General features: G+C 38.7%; 2 protein-coding genes across 2 annotated transcripts in view; both read right to left on the reverse strand.

The window, feature by feature from the left end:
* The window catches only part of LOC143416884 (uncharacterized), a 463,686-nt gene that overhangs the window by 49,234 nt on the left and 391,011 nt on the right, over positions 1–23,441 (reverse strand). The gene's annotated exons all lie outside the window — the stretch shown is intronic.
* The window catches only part of LOC143414177 (uncharacterized), a 36,635-nt gene that overhangs the window by 2,498 nt on the left and 10,696 nt on the right, over positions 1–23,441 (reverse strand). The window contains exons 2-4 of the mRNA XM_076877956.1: positions 5,134–5,265; positions 4,951–5,049; positions 4,694–4,792 (exon numbers count right to left, since the gene is read on the reverse strand). Of these exons, the coding sequence (XP_076734071.1) occupies positions 4,694–4,792; positions 4,951–5,049; positions 5,134–5,222 (287 nt within the window). The 5' untranslated portion in view covers positions 5,223–5,265. The remainder of the gene's footprint in view (positions 1–4,693; positions 4,793–4,950; positions 5,050–5,133; positions 5,266–23,441) is intronic.

Raw genomic sequence — 23,441 nt, forward strand, 5'->3', positions numbered from 1 at the left:
GTTGATATTATGATTAATATTCATGATTAATGATGATCAATGTCCCTGATATTTAACAAGGGGTGAATACTTGGTCTTTTATTCTATCATTTTACTAATTGTACCCACTGCTTAAAACAAAGTATAACATCCACCCACTGTGAATGGTATAATAAATTTAACAAATCCACCCAAAGCAATTAATAATAATCTTACCTTTACAATGACATCTGGAAGGCTGGCTGTCATTCTAGAGAGGTCATCTTTCAGGGAAAGGGTCTTTGACATCAGGCTTGTGAGTGTTGGCAGTAAAGCCCCGTAGGTGCACTCATCCCCTTGTAAGATGTCCAGAGCCACTGTCAGGGGCTTCATCACAGTACAGTACTCTTTCAAGAACTGGTACTCCCTTTCATTAAGGCACTTGATTCCCAGTTTTACACACAGGGGATTAAGTTCATTCAAGGGAATTGTGATGATTCTAGAAATGGCCTCATACAGGGAATTCCACCTTGTGGATGTCGGTACCATTAGTTTCCTCCGACTGACTTCCTCCACCTGTTCAGAGGCTAATGTTGATCGACCACAGCGGCCACGTCAGTGAGGGGATCCTGGGGGTTTTCTGTCAATTTAACATTCTTGTGGCAGCGTGCTAGGTGCTTGCTCAGGTTGGAAGTGGAATTTTTCGACGTAGAAAGAAGTTTTCTTCCGATGCAGAGTGTACAACGTACGCTTGTGTTTTTGTTGCTTTTTAAAGAGTCAAATTCAAAGTAATGTCGGTATTTCCAAGTACTCGGCCCTGAAAACCTTAGAAATATGGTATCTAAGCAGATTCTTACTCTGGATGGCATTACCTTGGCCTCCAGTAACACTGTGAGGAACCTTGGAGTCATTTTTGACCAGGACATCTCCTTCAATGCACATATTAAACAAATATGTAAGACTGTGTTCTTCCATTTGTGCAACATCTCTAAAGTTAGAAATATCCTGTCTCAGAGTGACGCTGAAAAACTAGTTCATGCATTTATTACTTCCAGGCTGGACGACTGTAATTCATTATTATCGGGAAGTTCTAAAAACTCGCTGAAAAGCCTTCAGCTGATCCAAAATGCTGCAGCAAGAGTCCTGACAGGGACTAGAAAGAGAGAGCATATTTCTCCTGTTTTGGCTTCCTGTTAAGTCCAGAATTCAAAATCCTGCTCCTCACATACAAGGTCTTAAATAATCAGGCCCCATCTTATCTTAATGACCTTGTAGTACCATATCACCCTATTAGAGCACTTCGCTCTCGCTCTGCAGGCCTACTTGTTGTTCCTAGAGTATTTAAAAGTAGAATGGGAGGGAGAGCCTTCAGTTTTCAGGCCCCTCTTCTGTGGAACCAGCTTCCAGTTTGGATTCTGGAGACAGACACTGTCTCTACTTTTAAGATTAGGCTTCAAACTTTCCTTCTTACTTAACGATTAAGTCCCTGTATTCCACCGTTATATGGAAATCAGCCATTATAACTTGTGTCAAATCTACTTGTACCTCACAGTTTTCTAAGCACACAGAGAGCAGTAAACCTCAGAGCAGCAGCACATCAGACTGTGCAAAAAATCTAGAAGAGAAAATATTTTGACCCATTTCTAAATGATTCTTGTGACCATGCTGCACCACAACACCTGATCTCTATTTTCCAGACCTCTTCAATCCCACTTTAATACTTGACTAAACTCATTTTCCTGTTTAGGTGTTGAGGCAAAGCCGCCCATCTACAATGCAGGCAACAGCAAACGGAGCTATTTTCTACTTTTGTGCTACAAAATGTTCAAGCTGATTAAATTTATTAGAATAAAAGTTCAGATAATTTGCTTTAGTCCAAAGAGCAGAACATTTTGCAATGCTACTCCTATATACAGCCTTGGTGTCTGCACAGGAATTTAGATGTTTGTCAACATCGCTTGTTGAAATCAAGTTAATTGTGTGCGATGCACATCTGTAGTGTGGAGGGAGGCTAAACTGTGCATCACCAGATGCAGCTGAAAGAGCTTCTATGACCTCAGTAAAGGTCGGTTCCTCGTCATCACCTTCTTCATTTTCAGATTCAGACTCCAAATGACAGGGCTGACATACTCTGAATGCTTTGGCAAAATTGGATGCATTATCCATTACAGTGGCAATAACTTTGCCTTGTAGTCCATATGGATTTCTTCAATCTCTGCTCCAATTACATCATAGGTATGGCTGCCTCTAATTCTCTTGCATGCTAGAGCGGCCTTGTTGTGTTGTAATGTGGAATTAATCCAGTGAACTGTTACACCCATAAACTTTTATTATTTACCGTCTAGATGTCAGCAGTGGTGGAAACAAACTCTGCCTCTTCGAGTGTAGCCTTCAAGTTAGAGTTCATTTTGTCATATTCTCTCTCAAGGTATCCTACAAATGACTTTCTCTGGGGCAGCTTGACACCACTGTTAGTTGGTATTTTTTCTACGATGCGTCGGAATGATTCAGAGTCTACAGTGGAAATCGGCAACATGTCCTCGACGATATAGGCAACGACAAGCTTCTTCAGTTCAGTGGCACTAAGTCCTGTTGCTCTTACGTCTAGTTTAACCTGTTTAGCAGGAGTGGGTCCATCTGAGGTTTGCCCGGTGGAAGTAGATGTGGTAGCCACAGCGGTCACGTCAGTGAGGGGATCCTGGGGGTTTTCTGTCAATTTAACATTCTTGTGGCAGCGTGCTAGGTGCTTGCTCAGGTTGGAAGTGGAATTTTTCGACGTAGAAAGAAGTTTTCTTCCGATGCAGAGTGTACAACGTACGCTTATGTTTTTGTCGCTTTTTAAAGAGTCAAATTCAAAGTAATGTCGGTATTTCCAAGTATTAAATGCTGCACGATCGTACTCTATCCCTCGCTCCATGTTTTCTATTGTTGACACACGAGCTACCACAGCCGTCGCACTCGCTTGCGTCATTGTCATGAGACATTCTCGCAAAAATTTCACGGTTTTAATAACGCCGTAACGCAGTGTTCCTACGGGAAAGTAACGGTAATCTAATTACCGTTTTTGCAATAGTAATCCCTTACATTACTCGTTACTTGAAAAAAGTAATCCGATTACAGTAAACAGTACGATTGTACTGTTTACAAGTACAAAATATTTATGACCACAGTTTGAGCCGATGTATGTCCCGAGTCTGTGGACTCAGTAGTTTTGTTTTGATTGTTATTGACTTTTGTTACAATTTCATTCTGATTAAGATTTTCTAGTTCTGAAGTTTTGGTTTCTGTGTTCCCTCTGTACTGTGTTAGTATTGTGTCTCTGTGTTCACTTCCTGTTTTATTTTGACAGTGCCATGTCCTATGTTAGTGTGTCTACTTTTGCTTCCCCTTGTCTGGTTATGTCCAATGAATCCTGCTGTGTCTCCCTTTTCTCATTCCCTGATGGCTCTTTTGTGTATATGAGCCCTTTGTTTTCTCCTGCTTGTTGCTGGTTCGTCTGTGTTATCTCCCCGTGTCTCCGTTTAAGGTTTCAGGTTAGTTTTTTAGTTTTTCAGTAGAGGTTATCTTAGCTTCTGCACAGGCCATCTTCACTGCACTTCACCGTTTCAATAAAGCTCACTCACTTCACAGCAGTGTCGGCATCTTGGGTCCTTTATTAAATTCAACATGGCTCGCCCCGCTAGCCGTGACATAAGATGTGAAAACAATATCCAAAAAACATGAGGGACAAACAGGGAATAGTTTTAAGGTGCAGGGCCAACAAACTGAGTCTAGTTATAAACTCAGAGATGATTGAATTAGCATTTTGAATTGGCTGATCTGAGTTACTTCAATCAAGTCTATGTTCACTTTGAGTTAAGATTATACGTGATTAATGTCAAAGAAACAAGCCATCATCAGCAACTGATTCTGATTTAGCAGGTTTTCAAATCTAAACGGTACCCATCCCTAGCTGGCTGTAGTTAAACCTTTACTTAAAAAGCATCCCTAGACCCAGCTGTCTTAGCTAATTATAGGCCGATCTCCAACCTGACAATCCTTGAAAGAGTAGTTGGGGAGACAGTCAGAGGGGCAGTGTGATGATCTTACAAACTCAGTTCAGCTTTTTACAGGAAAACAAATGTCCCTGAATGCAACAGTGAGACACAGTCTGCCTGTGTGGCTGTGATAGCTGCCGTTAGGAGCGTTCATGTGTTTGCAGTTAGACGAGGAGATGTTACCATCATGGACACGTTAACAAATCCTGCAGCATCACGTGGCACAAACACTTTGTGTTCCTGTCATCTGCAAGCAACAGGAAGTTCATTAATAAAGGCGGGATGGAGACATGACTGTGATGGTTCTCCTTCATCCAGCTGTTACACACATCTGGGCTCACACGACGAGCCTTTGTCTAATACAGCAGCTGCTCTCTGACCACTTTTCTGAAGAGGAGCTGCACAAACCTTTGTTTGCTTTCTAGAGCAGCGTATCAAAGTCAAACTACCCACTGCTAGCAGCTGTTTCTATCATAGTTTAGGATCCAGATGTGTGAGGTCTAAATTTACACCTCTGATTAAAATACATAGTTAAAAACAGCCAATTGAGTCCAAATGTGTCTTAAACCAGATAAACTGACAGTTACAGCTGAGCCTGTGTGTCCTTGGAGACACTGCTCTGCTACAGAGATGCATTTTAGAAACCAGGAAACATCAAAATCATTTAAATCAGAGAGTTCTTGTTACTAACAGCTCACCTCTCTGCAGCAGACACTGGCTGGGATTTAAAATTAATGCCTCGAGGATTGGACCGGTCACTCTTTAAGGACACAGAGCTGGATGGTTTCTGATTGACGCTAAAAATAAGTGAACATGAAACATGTGTCACATCCAATGTGTCCAATACATTAGATAAAAACTATAAATAAACTATGTAAATAGTTTATTATTTAAATCGTTAAATAGTAAAAAGCTGATTAAAATTTCAAACATTTTAATACTGACATGAACTTACTTTTCGTCAGATGACTTCTTTTGCCCTAAATTACGAAAGAAATGCTTCACCCGTTTGCTCTTAGACGACACAGAGCTGGGTGGAGGTCCAGGCTGGTTCCTGTGAATAATGATGGAGCAGTGATGTGAGTGCTGAGCTGTGACATGGAGAAGAGTCATGGACAGTTAGAGATGGTCATCTCACCTCTGAGCTGTGGTCTGGCTCTCATGTTCCCCACACAGAGTGCTTTTAGAGGGAGGGGCTCCCTCCTCTCTGTCCTCACACTGATCCATGCTGCTCAATCCACATCAGCTCACACACACTTTCTACCTTCACCTGCAGAGGAAACACAAATCATTCATGTGCACATCAACTGAGAGCTGCAGAGGTCGTGTCTGATGTGTTGGACTAACATCCATCTGAGACGCAGCTTTCATCAGTTCACTACAAAAAGTGTCACAGAGCCCAGTTCAGCCTCCAAATCCTCCATTACTGTAGTCCTACAAAGCAGCAGGTCAAACATGGCTGCAGAGAGCAGCTTTATGTCAGTAACCATGTCCAGGACCGAGCTGACTGCTTACAGAGTTCATACTCTAACTGCTAGCTGCTCTGCTAGCTAAGCTAACTCAGTAACAGTGACTCTGACAGCAGTTACTGTGGAACAGCGGCCGAGCTCAGGACACATTCAGTGTGTTTAGTCTGAGTCCTGGACTCTGATTCAATGGATTCAATCCAGCTCAGAGTTTCATGTGTTCATCAGAATAAAATACATGTACTAATATAACAGAAGTAATGCTCTGAATGCAGGACTGTAATGGAGGATAAATAAGGTTTTTACAGCCTGAAAGAAACATTCAGTTCATTTATTTGTAGACAGTGAAGCAGTTTTTAATACTGCAGCTGTTTCCTTCACCTGTGTGTGTGTGAGCCACACCTTCATGTGCTGCTTTAGAAATATGTGGTCTGACTGCTCAGACTGAGTCTAGGAGGAAAGTTCACATGCTGGAGAAAGTTTTGTTCCTAACTTTGTCAGAGTTCGGCTCCAAAGACGAAGAAGACGGAGCTCACAGTCTGTAGATGCAACAACCAACAAATAAAAGAATTTGGTTCATTTCAAAGAAACTCACACGGTGACCAAGTAAAGTAACCGTAGTAAAGGAGACAACATCCCGTTGATGGTGGGATTATTTGAAAGATTTGCTTTAGTCACGTCACCAAATGCAGTTGAACCACCCGTGGATCCATGTTTGACCATTCTACCACTCTGAGCTCTGCTTTTTAATCATTTTATTATTATCATCATTCATTTATTCATTCTTTGGAGGGGGGCTATTTCCTGATGCCGCCCTAATAAGCTGATGTTCAAGGGGAAATATAACAGAAACTCTTTCAGTGTTATTCATTAATAAATTAACAGATAAACTGTGAAGAAGAAAAAACTGAGATTTAAAGGCGAGAGTGAGAAACTTGATCATCCATCCTCATAATACATGTTTATCAGTATCTGCTGTGACCATACTGCAGTAATAACTACAAGTCTACATTTCTGTGACTGTTGATCAATCACAGCAGGAATCTGAGCTCATCTCTGCACACAGAGCAGCTTCAGCTCTGGGATAAACTGCTCGCTTCACGTCCTTCTCAGCTCACAGACACTCATCCTGATATTTTCCTTTAACATTTGATGGTATAATTCATCTGAGTTTGCACTTTATCTGCATGAATACAGAAAAACAGACCCAAACACCAGAAACCATCAGTTTCACCATGTAGAATATATTGTTGTTTCCTTGCTTTTAATTCAGAGAAAAACTCTGATTTGGATTTTCTCTATTCTCTTTGCTGCTTAGTCACTATCTCATCTTCACTCTCAAACATTTAAAAAGCAGCGAGTCTGCAGCTGAGGGAACACAAACTCAAACTGTCGGAACAGGTTTGATCGTTTCTTGCGTTTATTAATTTGGTGATTCATCAAATGTATAACTGTCATAATCTGCTGCTGAGTCTCTTACGCTGATGAAAATGCAGAAAACACAGATCACGAACACCAGTTCAACCAATCACATTCATTCCACTTTGATCTGTGACAGACTGATGCATTCATCTCTGTTAAAGTGTTGCGTTAGACTGCTATATATTTTTGTGTTCTTTATGCTGTAGATTTTCATGTCTCTGGAATAGTTGGCAGCAATAAGGATGATTTTCTGTAAAATAATATTGATATGAGCCGTGAGTTATTCGTAGATGAGCGTTAGATTAGTTTGATGGGTTAACTCAGAGAGCTGAAGATATGGTGGACATGCTGACCTCGCTCCGTGGTGTACAGGGCCGTTTACCCTCATGATTAATATTCACAATAAAAAAATGAGGCGAACATCATGAAGTCTGTGTGTGTTTCATAGTGTCGAACCACCTTTGTACAGTTAAACCTAACAGTTACTACATGACGGAAACACCAACGTTATTTCTTTTATGCGTTTATCAGGTCACGCTGATTATTGAACAAAAACCCAAACATCAGCTGTTAATCGAATTTTTTTGCTCTCTCTCCTCCTTAAACATGTTTTTAATGTTAGTTATAATTCAGAATTGGCGACTGGAACACGTATGACACATGCGAACATCAGGAAATAAAACCTCAGTAAATGAAGTCAGTGTACAGCGGGGGTTATGGCAGCTGTGTACCGGGACATGCGCTTTGTCGGTGGTAATAACAGCTCGATTGCTTGCGAAGCGAGCGGGTCTGTCCCACGCTTTGCCGTGAGCAGGGTTCCTACGCCTTTTTCAGGGTCAAATTCAAGCACTTTTTAAGCACTTTCAAGGTCCCTTTTCAAGCTTTTCCAGCACATCAGCCCCCCTGCCAAAAAAAAAAGAATGCATGTTTCAATTCGCATTACCTCAGTAAGACCATGTGAAAATGAAAACAAATCATCCTACGTGAACTTAAATACCTTTGTTCAACTTTTGCTAAGAAATAGAAAAACGCACCACACAAAAATACAGTGGAACCCCGACTTACGAATATTTTACGAATATTATATTACGAATAATATTTCTGCCCGTGTTATGGCAAAATGCCCGAGTATCAAAATCCGCTGGCTCCGATTGGCTGAGCCTACAACGCCCACAATGCCTTCCGAATCATGTGACAACCCCTTGGTTTCCACACTTGCGCTTCGCCGTTCCACTTGAACGACGAATTGTTGTTCTAGTTAGCAATTAGCCTATAGCCTATCGTTCAGCATCGCCTCACTTAAAACACGCAACTCAATTACGAAAGACCCTCGGGAATGAATTCATTTTGTAAGTCGGGGTTCCACTGTACTGTACTACCTTATATACATAGTGTATAAACTCTAAATGCCCATTTCACTTAAAAATTAAGATGTGAAAATGTGAACAAAAAAACAAAAAAAGAAAGAAATAAGTCTGCTCATCAGATATTGATGCTTCTTTCCTGTGTGACAAGAATTAGGAGACAGATATTTGTTTGTTTTTTCCCAGTAAAACTGTTTTATTGCTAACTACATTGCTGTCTGGATTATTGCTGAAGTCCTAAAGGATCACCTTTAAAGTGTTTGTGCTAATAACATGTACAGTGAGACAGGCATGGAGAACAGCACTGACTGGGAGGCTTTGAACAGATCAAATAGTTCAATTCAACATATAAGACTTTAAGAATGCACAAGCATCTACTTAAAATCTATTGAATTTGTCATCTGTGATATTATTTTGTACAATTCCAATGTATTTTGTTCATCTCCCTTAAATAAACAGGCAGCCTTAAAGTATGAAATATTCATATACAAACACATATAAATGTGTGAACTGTCTCAGTGGCTGATTGTGCCCCACAGGCCTCAGTGTGAGCTTGAAGACATTTATAATGTTTAAGTAGTTTAATGTGCAGGTGCTGACCATAAACACATTTTGAATGAAAGCCGGGGAACTTTGATAGCACAGAAACAAGTGGCTATTCTTTGTGACCATATGGATCACTCATATTACCGTTATTTCAAATACTCCAGAAAGCTGGTGTCCAGGGTGTAATTGGCCGTTTTTGACTACTTTTGATGTGGACTCTGTATTTCACATTTAAAAACTGTTTATCTTGCTAATCTGTTATTTTCTCATTTTGACAAACTGTATCAGCACAATTTATCTAAATTCAGACAAAATTTAAAATACGAGTAGAAAGTGATATTTTTGACTGTAAAAACCACAAGCATGTTTAACAAATCATTTTCATAACTTGAAATGCAAACAGAAATTGTACATTTTTTAAAATACACAAACGTTTTGCAGACAACAAAGTTATATTTACCTAAAATTGCAGCCAAGGCTCAGACGCTTTTTATGTAACCATTTCAAACTATTTACAGAACAATCAGGCGCAAGGCAGCCCAGGTGGGGAAATTTTGCTTTTACATTTTGCGACACATTTTATTTCTCTATCTGATAAGAAAACTATTCAATCAGATAGTTGTTTGTGGTGAACAATAATAAACAATGGATAATCCGTATACAAACAAATTCAAGCTTTTCTCCTCAATGGAGAGCCTCCCCCGATTGAACAACAACGCGTCAACAACATGCTGTGACTCTTCTTCCCTCTAAAGTCCTGGTGTTAACACTCACCCTGCATCAGCTTCACCTATTTTAAATTGTTTTTACTTTTCAAACCGACGGATCATTTGAAGCCAACCATCCAAAAACTGCTTCAGCTGTTGTTAAGGTTCAAAATTGAGGAAGGAGAGTACAAACCACCCTTGGTCCAGAAGCTCTTGGTCAAACAATGATTTTTAATGAATACACACGTGTGGGAAGATCGCTACAGACAGCAATTGATCTTCGACTTCCTCAAAGCATACACAGATTTTATACCGTCAGGGCTTGATTTACTGATGCCCCTTCATGCGTCACAGACAGGATATATACACATATGTCAATATCAAAACCACAACGACTTTTGACACAATTTAAAAGAACAATTGTCTTCTATCTTCATAACAGGTGCTTCCTGTCACTGCCGGATGCTCGCTTGTCATCTTGGCACCTCAGCAGCAGTTCTGCGACAAACTGCTCTTTTTGCAACCCCAAGCAAAACATGATTAAACTTTTACCTATAAATGATTCTCTCTAACTGAGTGTGTGTGTGTCTGTGTGCTAACCACAATTGCACCCTATTTCACCTCGCGACTAGCTCCTGACCTCTAGACAGAGAGACAGAAGCCACTCTCAGATATGTAATAACTGAACTAAAACTATGGATATGTCATCTACTAAATAAATGTTTTAATCAAGAACCCCTACTAAAAGCTTAATACAAGAATATGAACATATAAAAGATATTAAAATAAACTGATATAAGTGTTTTGTAAGCATGTATTGCAATTCCTTCTATGTTCTAGTTTTCCCTCAGCATGGATCATCTAGACACTCTCACTAGTGAAGCTTTAGACCATTAATGAACCTGAACATCAACTCAAATAAGCACAGATATGCATTATGTATAAAATAGTTATAACTGCATCTGAAATACAAAATTAATATAATAACTTGAATGCATAAACATCTTAAGGCCATCTTAAAGCTATCTGTTACATTGTTAAAGCAATGATCAATTTGAATAACCTAGTAATTCAAATGGCCTTGTCTGGCCTGCTGCTCAAAATAACCTAAGACTGGTTTCACTTCTGCAAACTCTCTGCAAGCCTGTTTCCTGTCAGCCTGTGACTTTTAGCCTTTTCTGAAAGACACACTGTTCAACCTCTGAATGCAATATAAACTACAGATTATATTATTAATGCAATGGTGATGATGATTATTCTTTAACAATAGCAGTAAAATAATTTCCCTGCTCCACACTCCCTCTCTCGACCTCTGGAACACCAGAGGTCGCAATACACTGTGTCCTTGCTCAGCAAATCAGACAACCTCATGTCATCTAATTGGTCCAGTAATAAACACCAGCTCCCCTTCGAGAACACTCCATGTGTAAGCTTTGGTTTTCTCGGTCCCTCTCTTGTGGTCTCGGACCTCCCTGTGGTCGTCGAGATCTTCTGCAAAGGAAACAAAACACCTTTTCCTGCACCTCCCTAACTTATCCTATCTGTAATCAAAAGCCTGATCCTAATTATGTTCTTAACTTATTGACTTGTATTTATATATATTCTTCAACGTTACTCATCACTTTGAAACTCTTTAAGCACTGCTTTCACGTCCGGTTGCTTGCTCTATTTTCCCTTATCTGATCATCAACATCCTGTACACACAAACTGTCGCTGCTGCAAGTGCCCCCACTCTAATCTTAAGTCACCTTTTTAACAAGAAAATCATTATAAGCGCCTATTCTACTAAAAGCTCCAAAAGAAAACAACCACTTTAATCAATTAAGTTTAAGCATATAAGCAATTACTCCTGTATACATTTCATCATAGTTAAATGCTGCCTAGAAACAACTCCTGTGTGTTAACACTAACTTCATTTTAACCTCACATTTCCTATGTTATAACCTGTTTTTGGTATAGCCTTTTTGTTTCATTTTGCTCCTTTTAATGTAACAATACCTTCTAATTTTAGTTTATCAGACTTAACCAAAATATATGCTTTCCTTCCTCTTTGGTCCTTCTTTAAGTTCAGTTAAAAGCTAAATGAATTTGAGGCCTTTTGCCTGGAATCAATACTGTCATGTGTGTTTCTGGACTCTGTGTCTGTAAGCGTGTAATTATTTCTATTTATAAGCTCTCCCATTTATCCTAAAAATAAATCTATGTAATATCTGTATGTGTAAGCCTACATTATAACCACTTCTTCTAGAAATCAAAAGAAATCAAACCTGTTCTCCTCCTTCAACCCTCACTAATTTTCCCCCTAAAATTTATTCACAGCTTTGAAACACTGGCATTGTATCTTCTAAACAGGATTCAGTTCTTTAATCCTTTAACCTTAACATAAAAATAACAGTTTCAGTTTTACCATACCCAAATGACCAAAAAACCCCAAAAAGTCCTGAAATAATCCTAAATTATTAAACCCTAAATTCCCCCTTTTATTTTTGACACATTTCATGTGTCAAAAATACTATACATCCACAATACCATACAAAACTTAAAATGCTCAGTTTTCCCCACTCATGTTCCAATCTATGTCATAAAAATAAACTTAAAACAGAACAATTATCAGTCATGTGTTCCTCCAATTAATGGTAACTGAGTCATAACCGAAAATGTTTCCCCTTTAACATTTGGCATTCTCCCAACAATATACTATAATCCCATAATCTAACCCCAGTCAACAAAACAGAAATTTTCTCTGGTAGAAGCCAATTGTTTGTCCACATTTATTCATTCCCCCACCTTCATCCAGTCACACACATTCACATTCAGTCACACCATATATTTGCTAATAGTGGAGCTTCAGATCAGATTCTCCACCCTCGGCAAAATGAGCTCATTTTTTATTTTCCATAGGAAAATATTTCTTTATGCTTTTGGACTGGATTGAATCGCCACAATCCTTTTTACAGGGACTTAGACCTGATCACAGGTAGCTTTCTCCTTAGCCAGTTGTAATCTGGAAAGCCCCCCTTACATTTGCTCTCCCCGAGAATTTGTCAGCGCTGTTGCAGGCCTGCTTAGAACAGAAATGAGAAAAAATAGAGCTGATCATTAGCTCACAAAACACAAAACAAAATCACCTGGCAGGTTTTCTTTAAGTGCACTGTTAAAAATAATGGGCCAATTCTTAGACATGTCCATGTTTCCTAAAACTCCCTCTATTAAAAACAAAAACAACAACAACCCTAACCTAACTGACAGAATCAACCCATCACCCCAACAACCTCAACAACCTTAAACACACAAGTTTTGCCACCACATAATTTCACCTCCTCAATACACCGAAAGTCTCATTAAAACCACACAATTTGCCCACAAAAATCACCCCCTTTATGCACTTTAACATACTTCAATTCAGCATAAAACATAACCCCCCTTACAACAACATATCACTAAACTATAAATTTCCTACCCAAATCTGCACTTCTCTTCTCTGCTATGCTTCCTCTTCTGAAAGTCACTTCCTCAGTCACACACACACACACACAGGAAGTTCCTCCGTCACCACTCACTCCAGCTAATTTGCATACTGAGTCATCTCTCAATGAGTTGCTGTAACAACAGAAACATATGTTTAAACATTACCACCTTATTAAATCACTTTATTTCTTTCTACAGTGATCACTGGTTTTGATCACTCAGTACGAGAGAGCACTCCTAAGTCACTCTTTTTAAAACTACTTTAATCACTTTTATTTTCATAACTCCCTTTGTCATATAGCTTCTTTGAGTTATTCCTCAACTACAAACTCAAATGTATTCTATTAACCAGTCACACCATTCTACCACTCATATAAGTAGCAAGCTGATGTTCATTGCATATCTTGTGTTCTAAGCCAGGTTTAATCAGTGTCTATGCATTAATCTCCATGAGCTTGTCTTGTCTTTTTAAGGTTAATGCATTTTCTGTTTGTGTATGTGAATTTGCATATGTTGCTTTTGCAGTGTGTCCGACTCCTGCACAATTCTCCACTTAAGCCGTCAGTTCTCTTTCCCAAATTTGCTAACCCAAATTTTAAGTTCCCACCTTATTAACAGCATTCCTGCTCCTCAGCCAGAAGTCAGGGCTCCACTTGCCACTCTCCCCCTCTGCCTCAGCCCAGCGGCTTTACCCGTGAGGTCCCGTCTTCTTCACTTCATCTCACCAGTGAGTCTGAGGTCACAGGAGGCCGAGTAATCGTGACTGTGCCTGCCTTAGGTTGTCCCAGGGTTTCGAGGTGGGATCTTACCCGTCATGGGCTATCCAGCCTTCCATACTCGCCTGATACGGGGGCCAAGTGGGCAGGGGTGCTATGAGCATAGGGAACACACTGGCTCTGGAAATTAAAGGAGTGTAAGCTGCTTCCTTCATTGCATCTTATATTAAACTATCTCGCTTCTGATTCTTTCCTCGAATAATTTCACATATGGCACTTTGTGTATGTATGTTTTCTATTCATTAATGTGATTGTCAGTTATTTTCTCTCTTTATTTTACTTTTTTTTTATCTGTTTGTAACGTTCTACTTTAGTTCTACTAAACCTTGATGTAAAAACAATACACCTTCTTTTTACGCACACACACTCTGCAGACTTCCTCTGTTCACACACTCGCCTATGAGTTATTATTATTAGTTATTTATTATTTTGTTCAAATCACACAGAATCATTCAAATCGAGTACTCACAGCATTCACATCACAACCTTCAACGTGCTCACTTTCAATCCTGCAAGACGCAGAGATGGACATCTCCTTCACCTAACATAAACTAAATTACCATATCAACATACAATTACTGAAATTCAAACTCAAATACACCGTCTGTTTTAATAAAGTCAAAGAGTAAACGGGTGTACCAAGTGTATGTACTTATGCGTTCTTGAACTGAAAGAAAAAGAAACTCAAACTCTTATAACATCACTCATGCCTCTCTCAAATTAAAAACACTTTCAAACTTTAAAACATCCTACTTGACATCACCAAAGAAATACCTCTCACACCTTTATTCCTCATTCAAAACCTTCTAGTCACCGCATTCACACTTAAACTGTGACCAGAGTTGAGGAATATAACTCAAAACACACTTTCCTAAGAGTATTTTAGACATGCTTATCATAATCAGAAAGAGCAAGTCAAAAACAAACAAACGAAAAATTGAAACCTCCATTAATTCTCACCGCACACACAAAAAATTGAAAAAATAAAACACACCAGCAACTAATGCTGGAGAAAAGTTACTACTGAAAGTAATGTGTTAGTCTTAAGTATATACAGTGCACTCAATATATTTATATATCTACATCCAAACTCAGTCAATTACTATACATCCACTACGGCAACTCAAAACTTTATTTATAGTCCTCTAATAAACATAAATGGCATCTTAAACACACACTCAACAATGTTTGCAGCAGTATTTGTAAAACCAACTGTGGTTTAAACAGTTCACTACTTACTCATTTGCATTTTCACACTCACACACACCGTCTAAAAATAGCAGCAGACAGTCAGTGCATTACTGACTCGACACACAGCCTCCTCTCACTTTATATTACAAAGACGTCTTATATTTACAACTACTGCCAGATCTGTCAGCTTTAGCGCCTACACAATTTCGACAAATTTAAGTTAACGGTCCCACCGAAAAAGTCCAACTTTTTTGTAATCAATTAACCAGTATCTGTCCAACAGTTTCTGGCCTCATCTCTAAAGTCCCTAACAACTCAATTTAAAAGCATCAACCAACCCAAACTTTGCCTGAAGCTCTATTTTTTGGCGTTTCCCATCCAAGGCTTACCCCGAAGTTTTAAGTTAAGGTTTCACGCCCGAAGTCCAACTTCTCCTGACCAAAAAAGCGCAGACTACCGTTCCAAACGGTAAGGAGACTCTAACTCCTAGTGATTCTGGAGTGCCCCAAACTCCACAGTGACCAACTGACTATCCCTCTTCGAGGACAATGCCTAAGCGTCCTTGGCATTGGCAAGCGTTACCTCTGAGCACTGCGCTTCCTAGCAGACTCTAACTGCCGTCCTAAAATAATTTATAATACTTTGAAACAACAATCAACACCCAAAACAAGTGTATGACTGAGGCAGATCGACCCTGATGGACAATGGGGACTCTAACCCACAAAATGACCAACAAAGGTCTGACCTAATGACCAACCGGGACTTAAACCCACAAAATGACCAAATTCCCTACCAAACTACTTGAGACTCTAACTCAATTTCTTTGGGACTTCAACCCAGTATTTAAACTTTTCCTAGCAGACTCAAACTGCTTTCATTTCTTCTTAGCAGAACTCTAACTGCTTCAACTCATGAGATTTTTCATCAAAATCAAAACAGACATTTACCGGCAACTTTTACTGAATAGACATTTAATTTTATCATCCAATTCAGCACACTTCGGATAAAATCAACAGGCCTGTGCCTACCTCTTTTTAAAGGCGCCTGTCCCCTCAGTTTGGTTGCCGGGTCACGCCTGCCTGTCTGACCACAACGGACCACCAAATTTCACCATCTACACCTCCAATCCTCCCTCCTCAACCACCGGACGAAGCCCCCAAATGTTAAGGTTCAAAATTGAGGAAGGAGAGTACAAACCACCCTTGGTCCAGAAGCTCTTGGTCAAACAATGATTTTTAATGAATACACACGTGTGGGAAGATCGCTACAGACAGCAATTGATCTTCGACTTCCTCAAAGCATACACAGATTTTATACCGTCAGGGCTTGATTTACTGACGCCCCTTCATGCGTCACAGACAGGATATATACACATACGTCAATATCAAAACCACAACGACTTTTGACACAATTTAAAAGAACAATTGTCTTCTATCTTCATAACAGGTGCTTCCTGTCACTGCCGGATGCTCGCTTGTCATCTTGGCACCTCAGCAGCAGTTCTGCGACAAACTGCTCTTTTTGCAACCCCAAGCAAAACATGATTAAACTTTTACCTATAAATGATTCTCTCTAACTGAGTGTGTGTGTGTCTGTGTGCTAACCACAATTGCACCCTATTTCACCTCGCGACTAGCTCCTGACCTCTAGACAGAGAGACAGAAGCCACTCTCAGATATGTAATAACTGAACTAAAACTATGGATATGTCATCTACTAAATAAATGTTTTAATCAAGAACCCCTACTAAAAGCTTAATACAAGAATATGAACATATAAAAGATATTAAAATAAACTGATATAAGTGTTTTGTAAGCATGTATTGCAATTCCTTCTATGTTCTAGTTTTCCCTCAGCATGGATCATCTAGACACTCTCACTAGTGAAGCTTTAGACCATTAATGAACCTGAACATCAACTCAAATAAGCACAGATATGCATTATGTATAAAATAGTTATAACTGCATCTGAAATACAAAATTAATATAATAACTTGAATGCATAAACATCTTAAGGCCATCTTAAAGCTATCTGTTACATTGTTAAAGCAATGATCAATTTGAATAACCTAGTAATTCAAATGGCCTCGTCTGGCCTGCTGCTCAAAATAACCTAAGACTGGTTTCACTTCTGCAAACTCTCTGCAAGCCTGTTTCCTGTCAGCCTGTGACTTTTAGCCTTTTCTGAAAGACACACTGTTCAACCTCTGAATGCAATATAAACTACAGATTATATTATTAATGCAATGGTGATGATGATTATTCTTTAACAATAGCAGTAAAATAATTTCCCTGCTCCACACTGTGTTTGATGTTTATGCTACAGCCTGTTTACCAATATAATCAATATCAGATATCAGAGCAACAGAAACCTCGGTGATCAGGACGCTGGGACTGACAACAGGAAGTGGCTCAAACGTCACAGTTTCATAACGTCACCCTGAACTCCACTCACTGAGTTTCTGTCGCCATTGTAGTTTTTAAAGTCCCGTGATAAAGGCGGGTCTTTCTGTGAATCCGCACGCTCATTGCTAATAGCTCGAGATTGACACATTGTTATCCAATGAGCGTGCGGGAACTTCCGACATAAAGTTGTTTCCTTTGAAAAACCAAAGTCTGATTATTTTTGCCTCCACTGACGGAGCCTGTTGTTCCCGCCACAGAGACACAGTAATGTCAGAGCAGTGTTAACACTCACCCTGCCTCAGCACAGCTCTCACTCTCCTCCTGCTCTCTCACACTAAACGGAGGCTCAGCTAAACTCACTTCCTTTCTACTTACAGGAAACCAGCGCTCAGAGGAGCCGACCGGCCTCACATTTCACCCACAGACACGAACAGTGTGGAATTATTTTATGTCATAAGAAGAAACATATTCATGTTAACACTCACCTGCAAAGGCGTAGATTTAGTTTTGGCATTGGTGGGGACGGATGATTCAACCACCGAACCCTGCCCTGTTTCTTTTGTTCCCCTTTTTGTCTTTGCTTCTTGATAAAAAAGGAGAAGTATACTTGCCTACACAGCAAATTCAAAAGTGTTAAATGTTTTGGTGTTAATAGTCCTCTTGCAAAAGTAGAGTTAATTTTACTCTAAGTAGAGTCACGTTCTTTTAATGTAACTCTGAGGTGTAAAATGATAGTAGTTAAAATCGAGTGTTAAAAAAGAGTGTTTCTATTTCAAATCTGGAGGTGTTACAATGGAAACATTAACTCTTGACCTCTTAACTCTGAACTCCTAGAGGGGCTATGACACCAACAGAGTAAATTCACAGACTCCACCCCCAGCACCATAGGCTCCAATCGAAGCTGAAGTGAAGCCATTTCAGAACACTTTGCTCTACATATTTGAGTTGTTTGCCATGCTTGGTAAGTCATTTTTTCAAAGATTGTTTCAATTATTTCTATTAGCTTTTACTTCTGTGGCTCTTTGGAGTTGAGACAAAGCTGTGTGAAAGGCATTAGCCATGTTGCTCGCTGATAGCATAATATTCTGTTTTAGCTAGCTGAAAGGTATTGTTTGCGGGCAAATACCACAGCCTTGAAAAAAGCTTGCATGTGAATTTTCAGTCAAACTTTTGGTCAAATACACCTAAAACAATGTCTAGAATGTGAAATGTTGGTATAATGGTGCTGCTTGAAGCCTGAAAACGATCGCCCATAAAATAAAAAAAATGAGCAGACAGCAGTAGCAGGCGTCCTGACTGGATTCTACGTTAGCATAGATCCCTCCAGAGTTTTGTGCACACGGTTTAGGTAAAAATTAAAAAGGTTGAGGTTTTACATTTAGTTCAGTATTACCTGTTTCCTGCGTCCTTGTCTTTTGGGAAAATACTTTACACAAATAGTGGCTCAAAGAGGATTCCTTTTTTTTTTTACTGTGCTGCAGTTGTTTACTGGATTATTTGTGCCATTAATTAGTGTCAACTAATTTTTATTCAATCTCCGCACAGGATATGCTTGTGAAGATGGAATATGGGAGAGAGCAGAAGTGCCTTGAAGTTCCACAAAGGGATGAATGAAGGACATGCATATTGTATTGAAGAAATAAGTGATGAGAATGCTGTTATTTGCATTTACCAGCTCACCTATGTCAGACCTTTTGATAAACACAATTCTAATGAAAGTGAGAACATGTACACTGTTTCATCTTTCAGAAAATGTTTTGAAATTGTGGTGCACAGTTCAGAACAAATGTTTTTCAAAAACCGTTGCGTCTTTTTAGTAAATGTTTATTTCCAAAAGAAATTTCTAAAAGTTCAGAACAGTAAAATTCCCACTTTTTATAATTAATTAGAAGATAACTCTTTTTTTTAATTCATATTTTTATTAAGGTTTCAGAAGCAGGCATTCACAATATGTACAACATGTAAGCATTCTTCATACTTAGGTTATCTGCCTTAGATACTGAAATAGTATTTTAATTTACATCCAAGTCATAAGGGAAGAATACTTACAGCTATAGAAGTAATTGAATCCGAAAATCAAAAAAAACAAAAAACAAAACTAACAAACCTAAAAAAAACAAAACAAAAAAAACAAAAACACGGATGTGTTGGTAGGGGGTGATCCTATAAATATATATACATACATCATAATTATTGGTTTGTAATAATAAAATCTGACTTATGAGGCGTGATATATTTGACCCAGTTTTCCCAGTATGATGTAAATTTCTCCAGCTTGTGGTTAACAGAAGATGTTATCTTTTCCATGTTATAAATTTCCATTGTGATTTCCATCCATGTACTTATGTTTGGGCTCTCTGGGGATAACCATTTTCTGGTGATATTCTTTTTACAGGCCACCAGTAAAATATTTATTAAATGTTTATCATATTTAGGCCATTCCTGAGGTATATATCCAAAGAACATAGTCTTACTCTCGAGGGGTATTTCGCGTTTAAAGATATCCTGTAAGGCATTATGTATTTCTCTCCAATAATCCCTCAAGATAGCATATTATTGCTCTCATCTGCGCTGCAAAGTAATAATATCTGAGGTCAGGGAGGCCCCATCCTCCCTTTTGCTTAGCCAGCTGTAGTGTTTTAAGGCGAACTCTTGGTCTTTTACCTTGCCATATATCTAGATAACATTTTATCCCACTCATTAAATTGACTTTGGTTAATCTCTATTGGTAGGGTTTGAAATAGATACAAAAATCTTGGCAATATATTCATTTTAATAGAATCAATTCTTGAACTAAAGCTAAAGAAAGGAATTAAATTCCATCTTACTATATCTTCCTTTATTTTTTTGTATAAGGGTAGGTAATTCTGTTCAAATAGTTTTGTAAGATCTTTCGGTAAATTTATGCCTAAATATTTAAAAAACTCTGTTTGCCATACCAGAGGGTAACTACATTTTATTTCTTCTGGTGGGCTGTAGTTATATGAGAGTAGCTGGGTTTTACCTATATTAATTTTATAGCCTGATAATTGGCCGTATTGTTCAAATGACTGCATCAGCTTGGGTAAAGAATATGTTGGGTGTCCAAGGTAGATCAAAATGTCATCCGCGTAGCAAGCCAGTTTATATTGTGTCCCTTTGATAAAAATTCCCTTAATGTCCTTGTTTTGCCTGATGGATTGAGCTAGTGGTTCCAAGTATAGTGCAAAAAGTAAAGGTGACCATGCACAGCCCTGTCTAGTGCCCCTTTTTAGGGTAAAACTGTTGGATAGGCATCCATTAATTTTGATCCTGGCTGTAGGATTATCATATAGTGCTTGTATAGTTTTAATAATCATATCATGAAAGCCAAATTTATATAATACCCTGTAAAGGAACTTCCAGTTGACAGAGTCAAAGGCTTTTTCAGCGTCTACACTCATCACAATTGCTTTGATTTTGTGTTTTTGTATATGGTCCATAATGTGTAGTGTCTTTCGTATATTGTCCTGTGTTTGGCGTTGATGTATGAAACCTGTTTGATTGTTACATATCAGTATTGGTAGGAACTCTTCTAGCCGTTTGGCCATGATAGATGTGAAAAGTTTATAGTCCACGTTAAGGACAGAGATTGGCCTGAAAGATCCACATTCCATTTTATCTTTGCCTTCTTTTGGTATAACTGAAATAATTGCCTCCTTCCAACTGGGGGGCATTTGTGCCTTTTTCAAAACCCAATTCAATGTAGGCAGTAAAACAGGTATCAGTTCCTTTTTAAATTCTTTATACCACTCTGCCGTGTAACCATCTGGTCCTGGTGATTTACTTAATTTAAGCCTATTAATTGCAGCTTTTAATTCTTCTTCAGTTATATTCATTGTCATTGCTTGATTTTGTTCTTCATCTAGAGTGGGTAAGTCTAGACTCTAGACTCTAGAGAGTTCAGAAAGCTATCCATCTGAGCTTCAGTCCCGCCCGGGGGCTTCAGAGTATAGGGTTTTATAAAATCTTTCAAAGGCTTCCTGTATTTCATTTAATTTATTTTTTATCACTTTTGTACTTGGGTCCCTAATTTTATAAATTGTATTTTCCGCTATCTTTTTTTTCAATTTCCACGCCAATATTTTGGTAGATTTAATGCCACTTTCATATTGTCTCTGTTTCAAGAACATTAAATCTTTCTTGATTTCTTGTGTGGCTAGATTGTTAATTTCGTTCCTAATGTTTTTGATATCCCTTAATATATCCTGTGTTGAGTCCCTTTTATGTCTTCTTTCTAATTCCTTTAGTTTCTTACTCAACTCTTCTAATTTTCTATTCTTATCTTTTTTCCTAAATGAAGCTATTGCTATAATTTTCCCTCTTAGTACCGCCTTCAGAGTATCCCATAGTATGGGAGGTGGTACTTCTCCGGTATCATTGAACTCTAAAAAGAGACTAATTTCTGATTTAATTTGTGCCTTGAAAGGTGAATCATTCAATAGACTTGAGTTCAATTTCCATGTATTATTTTTTAACCGTAAGTTAAAATCAATGGATAAATATATTGGTGCATGGTCACTTATATCTATCGTTCCAATTCCACAAGTATATATTTTATCCTTATCTTTACCAAATGTTATAAAATAATCTATCCTTGTATAAAGAGAGTGTGGGGCAGAGTAGTAAGTATAGTCCCTTCTATTAGGAAAAAGGTCTCGCCATATGTCAATTGTTAAGATTCAAAGTTGAGGAAGGAGAGTACACACCACCCATGGTCCAGAGGATCTTGGTCCAACAATGATCTTAATGAATACACGCGTGGGAAGACAACTCTGTACGCAGACAGGAAGTAGTCCTCGACTTAATCAAAGCATGAACAGATATTTTATAGCATCAGGGTTTATTTACTGACGCCCCTTCATGCGTCACCGGTACATTTTATACATAGATCAGATCAACATCATCATGACTTTTCACCCAGAAAACCATCTTCTATTTTCATGGCTTGGTACTTTCCGTTCTTATCTTAAAATGAATTGTTCCTCTTTCTTGCCGAGACACCAAGAAACGGTTCCTCTGAATAAATTTAACTCTATGTGTGTGTGTCACGACCTCACATGCTCTTTGTGTCACCTCTTCACCTACTGTCTGTGTCTCGTCCTCAAATGCTCTTCCTCAATTCACCTGTTGCACTTCTGACCTTTTACCAGACCAGAAGCTCACTGAGACTATGTGTATGTCTTCTACTAAATAAATGTTTTAACCAAGAACCTCTACTAAAACCTTAATATAAAATGATCTGATATATAAGTGTTTTGTAAGCATGTATTGCAATTCCTTCTATGGCTCCAAGTCACTTGCACAATAGATTGTCCGAACATCGCGCCGAACAAAGCTTCCGACCCCCAATTAATTGACCGAGCTCCAACTCTTTAATAAGCACAGATATGCATTGTGTATAAAATAGTCATAACTGCTTAAGGCCTTCTTAAAGCTATCTGTTACATTGTTAAAGCCTCGTCTTAGCCTGCGGCTCAAAATAACTATCTGCTTTCACTTCTGCATACAACTTCCTGTCAGCCTGCAACTCAGTCTTTCTGAAAGAGACACTGCCTAACCCCTGAATGCAATATAAACTCCAGATTTTATTATTAATGCAATGGTAATGATGACAATCATTTAACAATAGCAGTAAAATAATTTCCCTGCTCCACACTCCCTCTCACGACCTCTGGAACACCAGAGGTCGCAATACATTGTGGTTCAGCAGGCCTCGAGATCTCCAGGATCCTCGCCCCTCCTGTGGTCGCCGAGATCTTCTGCAAAGGAAACAAAACACCTTTTCTTGCATCTCCCTAACTTATCCTATCTGGGACTCTTTAATCAAAAGCATGATCCTAATTATGCTCTTAACTTATTGACTTGTATTTATGTATATTCTTCAACGTTCCTCATCACTTTAAAACTCTTTAAGCCCTGCTTTCACGTCCAGTTGCTCGCTCTATTTTCCCTTATCTGATCATCAACATCCTGTGCACAAATTGTCGCTGCTGCAAGTTCCTCTACTCTAAAAGATCCAAAAGAAAACAACCACTTTAATCAATTAAGTTTAAGCATATAAGCAATTACTCCTATATACAT

Source organism: Maylandia zebra, linkage group LG3 (genome assembly GCF_041146795.1).
Source record: "Maylandia zebra isolate NMK-2024a linkage group LG3, Mzebra_GT3a, whole genome shotgun sequence".
NCBI lineage: Eukaryota > Metazoa > Chordata > Actinopteri > Cichliformes > Cichlidae > Maylandia > Maylandia zebra.